The sequence below is a fragment of the Megalops cyprinoides genome, chromosome 24, assembly GCF_013368585.1.
Source record: "Megalops cyprinoides isolate fMegCyp1 chromosome 24, fMegCyp1.pri, whole genome shotgun sequence".
Lineage (NCBI taxonomy): Eukaryota > Metazoa > Chordata > Actinopteri > Elopiformes > Megalopidae > Megalops > Megalops cyprinoides.
Genome location: NC_050606.1, coordinates 7,294,912 through 7,304,482, shown reverse-complemented (window position 1 = coordinate 7,304,482; position 9,571 = coordinate 7,294,912). Strand labels below are relative to the sequence as shown.

The window sequence follows — 9,571 nt, the reverse complement described above, 5'->3', positions numbered from 1 at the left end:
CATTTCTCAAAGCATGTCTTTCTTTCCTGTGTTATTGTACTGCATAATAGTACAGTATAACTCACGTTAAAAAGGTGATGGATTGAACTCAGAAGGAGAGCATTCATTATAAAAGCTATGGCACTTCATCATTAAATAACAGATTTAGATTAAATATATTTCCCAGTGTGCATCTCTCTGACCAATCAGAGTTTTTGTTTGTTTTACTTACTACTTTATTTTTCTTCTCAGAATTATGGTACTTAGGTACTTAGGTACTAAGGTACTAAGGGTACTTTATGTAATTTACATGAAGCTTACACATGGTCAGAGAACAATGGCTTTGTACGATATTCAGATGTTCTTTGTAATTTTGCTAATGGGAAGTCTGTTAAACAAAATGACACACCTTATGCATGAGATGTACGCAGCTGAATTAAATTATATAATTAGAACTAATTACCTTGTAATATTTTCACACTTGGAAAGCGTGTATTTTTAACTTCAGATATTACAATCATGTAACACAGGTTGTGGTACTGTTCCCACCAGCTATATTACCAGGCCAGGAAAAAGTGGAAGAGTTACAGATTTAGGGAGGCAGCTTCATAGGTACCAGAACAAACTGATGGGTCTGTAGAACATTGTGGAAAATGAAAGTAGTAGGGCAGGAGAATATCGTAATATTGATAGAGCAAAACATTGTGCATGCGTATCTGTTTCAGTCAGTGTTTAAATTTCACACTGAATACTTAATCATTTCTACATCTCCCCTTGTTTACCAGTGAGATAAATTTAAGGGCAGCTCAGTTCTGCCAGAAAACAACAGCCTTGTGTATTTTGGAGAGAGAGAGGGGATATTGATTTATCTAAAAGTGCAGCTCATGCTCAGAACTTGCAAGTAGTGCAGTTTAGACTTTGTGGCGTATTAGGGGCAGCTGTATAAACTGACAATATGCAAAATCTGAGTAAATTAGGTTTCTCTGCGTAAGGGCATCTGAGAGGCAAATAAGTAATTATGCTAACGACATCCAGTGATGACGCATACGTGAATGAGTAGCAGCAGAGGGCAGCTTACTTGATGGATGGTTATGCTATTGCACTGTATTGACCGTGGGGGTTAAGGACTGTGCAGCATCGGATATATGATTAAAATTGACCACTGGCATTTCCCAGGTGTAAACAGTATTGATGCGTCACCTGTGTGTTTTGCGAGAGTTGTAGAGTTGTAGAGACGACGGAATAATTTGGCGCATCCAGTTTCATAGGGACCCTTGAAAGGATTTAGAGGTGGAAAGCAAAATAAAGCTTTGTGTTACCTTTTTTTCTATTTTTGTGTACGCATAACTGCATCACTCCATATTTTATATTTCACTGTACATATACATGTGTATGCAGTATTTATAAATATTAGTAATCAAAGAACCTGTAGACTAGGAAGAAATTCACTAGTCAACCAGCTAGCAGACTAGGAAGAAATTCATGTCTAGCGTGCCGAGAAGTGCTGGCTTGCACGTTTTTCATTATGCAGCTGCGCTGGTCAGCAAGTGGCGCTATCCATGGTGCTGAAAACTCTCCCGTGGCCGCGTCGTGCAGCCCAATTCAACCAGGCTGAAAAGAATCGGTCCGGTTCACCAACAGTAGAACATTTAAATGTTGTACAGGAGCACAGAACAGCAGTAACGTCTACATATGATATACGTCGGTTAAGCATAAGAAAATGATATTTTGTAATTTAGGGCTGAATCCCCCGTTACCATCAACAGCGACAAGAAACTTCAGCACACAAAATATAAGCAAATTAAATCGTTAATTACCTGCTTACACAGCAAGCAGTGGCCATAACACAACTGTTGATGCTGCTGTCAGCGACCCTGATTGTCATTCACGTGTTTAATTCATTTTCTTTAACTAACGCCTGTCTGGAGCTCATCTCTCAGTTGTAGGTCATTCAGAGGGTTGGCTTGTACCCTCAAGTAAAAAAGCAAACTACGTTGCGGAATATTAATAGAGTTGTAGCTCTACTATCTGTCGTATTTTAGAGAACCACAGAGTGGCACTGGAGCACGCTTTATGGGAGCTGTAGGTAGGACCGTGGAGAAGCCGAAGCAAAGATTATAAACTAGGAATACAAATTCCACGGACGGGTTCGCTCTAGTGCAGTGGCAATTCTCTGTATGACCATCTGAAATTGGACCGCTATTCTCATTTCTTTATATTGCGATGATTGGATTAGGACGAGGAGCGACGAGCGCTGTCTGTCTGTTTATTCGCGAGCGACGTGTTTTAAAGAATACAGTCTTTTGACCAGTTTACCCTACGGTCACTTCTGCGGAAATTGTCGCCAGAGTAACACGGCTTTTGCACATCCTTTGCATCGTCAGGACATTCCGCGCTCCGTTGAAGAGGTTGTAGATTTTTTTCCAGTTTTATTTGCAGTCAGTTGTTTTGAGGTTCAAACCTGAAGCATTCGCCGTTTCATCGAGCGGACGGCGGGATCCATACAGTCCCCAAAGGGCCGAGGTGGAGGAGCAACGTGCTTTGAATGTAGAACAGACTTTATTGACTCCGATTTGACCGCTCTTCGCGTAGTGCTACCTCGAACAAATTGATCAGAAACCTCGTCGTTTGGAATGAGCCGAACGTTTTTTTTTCCCTTTCTGTTTTAAATTCTTGATCTAATTAAACGGTACATTTTATATCCAGTTTCTTTGCGAATTGCTTTTGGCACATGCTTTTTTGTTCCTGGAGTCTTTGGACAGCCCTTTTGCCTCCAAAACACACGTCAAAACAATAAGCAGAAAATTCCAGTTTATTGATGGTCAACTTTAGTCTTTTCTTGTGACATGCGTTAGAGTTTTGGTTTTACTTATGGCGTCGCTGTATCAGAGATTTACAGGGAAGATTAATACCAATAGATCTTTCCCTAATCCACCCGAAGCCAGCCACCTTTTAGGTGGACACAGCGCCGAAGAGGAAAATGCCGGGAAGACCCCGCGCCCCTTGCAAGACAAGAGACCCCGTCTTCAGCAGCGGAACGGGAGAGGATGCGAGGATGAGGACGTAAGGAAGAGTCTTGCTCTATCCTTCTCAAGCATTGCAGTTGTTCCTATCGACATGAATACGATGTGGTGCCTCGCTTGCTGAATCAATAGCAAACGAGATGGATTCTGTTCTCACTAATTTCATATTACTACATCTTGATTATGCGGTCGTATTCATAGCACAAGACATTATGAAACAGCCGACAGGTACGCATGCCATGCCTGAATGATTAAGTTTACAAAAGTTAGTGTCGGCGCTAATGGATTGATAGGGTAGCCTATATTTAACAGTTTCTGAATACCTGTACCGCCAATACAGTTACTGTTCGTTCATTTCTGGGAACGCAGTGCAGACTTTTGTAATGCTAGGGCAATAATGTCATGTTATCAGCACAATAACCTCTATCTGCGAGTTAAGATGGTTAGCTCCACATATTCAGATAGTAGCGGCAGTCTCGCCACCAACACAAAACCTGTAAGAGATTCAAGAGTTAAACCTCAGCTGGTCGATATTTCTCCGCTGTTTGTTGGCCCGGCTCTTTACAAATATAGGCAATAAATCAAACAGATGGCATGTCATCTCCAGTCCAGCAGTGGGGATTATTAGATTCGTAATTTTCTGAAGGGATTTAGGGAAGCGAGCGAAGGATAATTTGTTCCGGGGTTGTGCTGCCCTCGTGAGCACGGGTGTGATTCACTTGCTTTGGTTTCAACTTTAAGAATCTAGTTTAAAGAAGAGTTACTGCTTCGGTTGTTTTGTCTCAAATCAAAGTTTGCAGTTTGTGCCCAAATCAAATAGTATTTCTACCAGCGTGAATGTGAATGTGAATCCAGCAACAGGGGTTTGTTCTGCTAATTACATTATGATTGATCCGTATATTTATTATTTAATAATACACGTGAATTATGCATGAAAACATTTTGCATGACCTTACTGATTTCCTTCAGAACGACAACTCCGACACAATAGCTACAACACATAGCTTTTATAAACATATATAGCGACTTGTAAGAGGAATGTTATATCTCGATCGGTGCGATATTTCAATAATAATTAGATGACTGTGATGCTTTAATTTACTTAGTTAATAATACATTTAATGAAAAAAATAATATGAATAAAACATGTTATAAGCAATACCTTCCATTCAAAGCTGGTGAATTGGACACTTTGTAGGACATATCCTTATAGTTTACATTATAAATAAAACAATCTGAATGAATTAAATTATGAAAAATTAAAAACAGCTTACGCAAGTAATGGTATTTCGAGTGAAAGAATAACATTTACGGACAATCAGCGACGTAGACGAGTATGTTGCCACAGGCGCGTTCAGTTTCAGAACACAAGCTGAATAGTCATTCAAATGAATAGGTGATGCCTTAGTTCTGCGTTATCGTGTTGTGAGAACATTTAAACGGTAGATGTCGCTTGATGAGAGAGGGTTTCATGTTATTGCCTTTTGATTGAGCGTGTATTTATTTATTTATTTATTTATTTTTCATTTTTTTACCATGAATTCGCACCCCTACCAATTTACTAAGGAAATACTGGTTGTTCTGAAGTGGAGTCAGTCATTATACAATTTACTTGCTATAACTGGATAATCATAACCGTAATGGCTCAATGAAAAATATTGCATATAATCCTGGGGGATCTAAGTTTGAAATTCTAGGTAGAATTTCAAACAATTCACTTTCGCGATGCTTTGTAGTCTTTCTTATAGCCCGGGATACTTGACACTGTCTGGTGTGTTGCGATCACTGAGATTAATTCCTCGCTCCATTTACGAGGCACAAATTGGGTACATTTAAGGTGTCCCTTGTTAAAGCAGCAATAAACAAGCGGTACTGTGTGTACGCTTCAGAGTGCCTGCAAGGAACAGCAAGCTTCAGGCTTGACAAATGATTGCGGCATGTTGTAAAGAAACGGCACGGTGGATTTAAAGGCGTAGGAGCCACAATAGGTAAAATTCTTAACGTCTTGCGATTGAAATTTAATACACGGTGGATGCTTCCAGACGTTCCGTGAATCCGTTTGCCCACTTCCGACCAGCTTCCGACCGCCCCTTTGATCTTTTGGCTCCAGCCCATTTTACCGTGGGTCGAGGACCGGTTGCCATGACTACTTTTGATGAGTAATTAGAATTAATTGATTTAAGTTTCCGTTTAAAATGTCATCTGTATAGTTAATATGTCTGACATTGTCGACCCCTTCCATGTGCCTACTCTTATATACTGGTATACTGATATAATATGTAGTATACAATAGTATAGTACAATAGTATAGTATACACCAAATTTTTCTTGTGGTAACTGTAATTTGGTCTAATAATAGACCAAATTACAGTTACCACAATAATAATTTGGTCTGTAATAGTCTGGGTCAACCAACAAAGGGGAAACAAGACATTTTCAACTGATACTGCCAGAGCTGCACGCTTCAAGCCTGTGTGAACTTCATTGCAAGCATGCAGACGTCGTCAGAAATGCAATGCAATAGTGCATCTATGTATGAAGGAGCAGTTTTTGGTAATTCAGCATTGTTGGCCTTGGTGGTCTCACATGTAGCTGTAAACGAGTTATTCGTATGGTATTTTCTCCTATAACTGCTGGTGCTGTCTGCAACAGTGCATTCTACTGAATTATTAATGCAATCTTTGCTGGCACTTGGTTGACAAAAGGAAGAGAAGACCTTTGCAACTGATACTATCACTGAGTACTGCCAGGTACAAACTTGTTGACTGTATTTTAATCAACGAATAACATATTTATTTCCTCGTGTATATTACATATTTCAGTTGTTTGCAACAATGTATCTGATTATTCAAGTTCTGACATAAACATTTTAAAGATGTTTGATACATTTCAAGTGTGATGCCTCTTTTAAGTGTAAAAAGGAGAATGTACCATTATAACAGGAGTATTATTGAATTATTATGTTTAAAAACAAGTTTTCCAAATTCTGAATTATGGTTTAGTTTTTTAGAGATCTGGGAACCACTTTGAATTCACCATGTTTCCTGTGGTGCAATGAAAAGGTGTGCACACACCTTCAGATCACCTTCAGACTAGTGATGACTTCATCATCTGCAGCCAGTCACAAAAGCGAGAAATGACCTCAACCCTTTAAGCTGTTGTGTGCCTTTATGAAGTAAATTTATACAGGTAATCCCGAAACAGTAGTGGAAAATTCCACTATAAGCATTTTGCAGATTAGATCCCAATGAAATGTTTGCAGATGACTTTAAACGTTTATATTATAATAATTTATAATGTCTTCCATAATTGAGAAGCACATGCTCAAGAAATTGTCAATAAGGATAAAATATTGAGATATTTTTTGTTATGTATTTGAGATATTTTCACCATAGGCTTTTTTAACCTCTACCAGCTTGATGTCTTGTACAGTGAAAGTTCCTCTTTCTGCGTGTGACTCTTTGCCATCACGTTTGGGCTTGTATGCGTGTCACACAACTGATCGTAATTAATATGTGTCCTTCAGAGAGACGCAAACTGGCAGGGACAAAAATGAGACGGCTGTCATCATCAGGTTGCCATGTCAACACCAGTCCTGGCCCTAATTGTGAATGCATCACACAGTCTTTGTCGCTTTTGTTTTTTTTTGTTTTTTTTTGAGGATATTTTAATGCCGCAGTAGGAATCCAATAAAGTAACCTTACTTAGTCATCAAAGGCATGCTGTCTCAAATGGGATGACATTCAAAGGTTCAAAGGGCGTATGGATATTTCTCCCGCTGCGATGGAGAGCTTATTGACTTTCATCTGTATTTAACTCAAGACAGCAGGATGCTGACATCCTTCATTTTGACTCCCTTTGCTGACCCCGCTGCTGTCAGTGGCTCCACAGAGTGGTAAACTGTGATGTTAAACCATAGGATTTCTCTGTTTGATATGACTCCAAAATAATCGTATAACTGTGCTGCGGCAGATGGCAAGATATTGATTCAGGACTAAACGTCTACAAATGAAACAGGCTTCAGAATGCTCCGCCCTGAGAATGATTAAGACTGTGTGCTCGAGTAGGACCTGCAATTTATCCTTTGGTCTTTCGGAAAGTGTTTACAATTGCCAGTCTATTAGTGTTGTTATAAGAACAAGTAATTATGTATCCCCTGCTGTTAGGATAGTGCCAGGATAGCTAGCTAGTGTGATTCTGTATTTATGCAATAAGCACTGTAGAAGTTCACAAGAAGTATTTAGACTAATGCAATATGCGATATAGCAAAGGGTGCCTAAGCATACAGATTTTACATCAGTGGCAGTGTTATTCCATATACCTGAGAAAGGAGTCATGCACAGCATTCAAGTGTTACATTAAAAAGTCAGAAGAGCTGCCATACACATAGGACATACTTGCTGTTAGATGTACACCAAGTTAAATTTTTGTTTTTTACTTCATTTATGTCTAACAAATAGTATTTATGTCTTACAAATAGTTAAATTTATCATTTTTGAACCCTTTATTGAAAGAAAAGACTGTGTAGGACTGTGTGGCTAATGTTGAAAAATTACAGGCTAATTCTTTTTCTCTTTCCGTCATAGTCTGTCCATCTATTGTACATTGTTTACCTTTATTTCCCTATTTGTGTTCATTTTTGTACTTCTGTAAGTATTTGTTCATCCCTGTACATACGCACATCTCTACATATCAATGTCGTAAATTCAACAACAGATGTTGCGCTGAGTGGAATGTCTGTACTTGTGCATCATGTAAAGCAGTCCTGATGGTAATTGCTTCAAATTCAACTGTAGTTCCAGTGGGTAATTCATCACAATGAGAGGCACAGAGCCAGAAATGTCCCACAAAGTCAGCAGGAGGAGGGGCGTGGCTCAGAGAGGGCCAATGGCGGTCTCTTTTTCTACATGCTCTTTGTTACTGTTTGTGCTCAGAGCCCTTCGCAATCAGCTGTGCTAGCACCTCTCCAGAAGCACTTCATCTCTGATTGCTGTTTTTGCTTCCCACCCAAACCCCCCCCCTCCCCCCGAGTGTGACTCTCGCAGCCGCCACCTCCCCTCTCTTCCCCCAGCTGTCTCTGAGGCATGAGCTCACTCTTTTGCAGCGTCGCGCGTCCTGCGAAGCTGCGAATCTGCGCCAGGCGGGGGGAATCTGGGCCCTGCCGTATGTTGCTTTCTCCACGCAAGAGTGACGTGAATTGATTGAATGTGCAGTCATGCAACAAGTAAGAAAATGGCACGGGGAATGTACGAAGCGGAGATGAGGTTTTAAATGCGGTGTAAAGTTTGAGTCTCCCTGTCCATGTGAAAAAATGACATTCATTTAGCAGACACTCTTATCCAGAGCGACTTGCATAGGTTACAGTTTTTTTTAACATGTTACCCATTTATACAGCTGGATATTTACTGAGGCAATTCTGGGTTAAGTACCTTGCCAAAAGGTACCACAGCAGTGCCCCAGCAGGGAATCTAACTGGCAACCTTTCAATTACAAACCCTGCTTCTTAGCACTATACTACACTAATAAATCCCACACATGAAAGAACACTCTCTGTGTGGGTTTGTCAGTTAAGTTTGTTATTTTACACCCCTGCATTGGTGTCCTGACTCGCCTGTCACTAAACACCTGATGTTACTAAGGACTAGGTTGTTCCCAGGTGCCCTGGCTAATAATATCTCAATGTAATTAATTTCATGAATGCTGCTCTCTCCACCTCAGCTGATAAAGAGGGTTGGGGAGCTTTCTGGTGCAAAGTGATGGGGTTGAGTTAAGTCCACAACCCCCCTGCTCCTCCAAGCAAGTAAACACACACTCACACACCCACTCACTTTAAAGCTATTATTGCTGTTGTTGTTATTCTTACACTGATTACTGTGCGGATATTTTCTTTTTAATTCTGGATCTCATTTTTAATTAACTCAATGCAATAGTTTAATTAACTGAGCAGCTAGAATATCTTTCAGACAGCTGGGTGACAGCTTATAAGAAGAGCAGTATCTCTCTGTAAATGTGTGTGAAATGACCTGCTTCTTTGAGAGCTGTGACCCATCTGGTTTCTCATGCTTGCCATGTCTGTTCCTGCCTTGACAAGCCATTGATTCACTGCAGCTCAATATGATGGCTTTTGAAGGCACAGTGCTACCTTGTCTCACACTGCTGGGAATTATACGCAGCCTTATACCCTCCTTCATACTTAGCTATATTTCACTTTTGTTTTTGTTTTTTATGAGTGCAGTTTTGTTGCTGCCTTCCCTGAGTGTTAAACATTGAATGAGGGACACCATGCTCGGGGCTTCTGTGCTTTTTAAAGTTTAAATCGTAAAAACTTTGTAAGTTTTAATATTTATGCTGTTATCACTTCACAAAGTTGCAGCCATTTTGGAGACATGATTGAAAGATGTACTTGTAACACTTGGGCCATTATGTGTTGATCACGGGTGCACGGCAGTCAGTATTCTGTGTGCTAGATTTATTCATTTGGCAGACACTTTTATCCAAAGCGACTTACAAATAAGGCAGAGTACAACACAATACATCATCCCTTCCTTAAAAATGAAAGTAACAAAAAA

At 40.0% G+C, this 9,571-nt stretch overlaps 1 protein-coding gene across 1 annotated transcript in view; it reads left to right on the top strand.

Moving 5' to 3' along the window:
• The first annotated feature begins 2,052 nt into the window (after positions 1-2,052).
• Positions 2,053-9,571, top strand: part of LOC118770936 (dipeptidyl aminopeptidase-like protein 6) — a 120,570-nt gene continuing 113,051 nt past the window's right edge. The window contains exon 1 of the mRNA XM_036518725.1: positions 2,053-3,042. Coding sequence (XP_036374618.1) covers positions 2,851-3,042 — 192 coding nt within the window. The 5' untranslated portion in view covers positions 2,053-2,850. The remainder of the gene's footprint in view (positions 3,043-9,571) is intronic.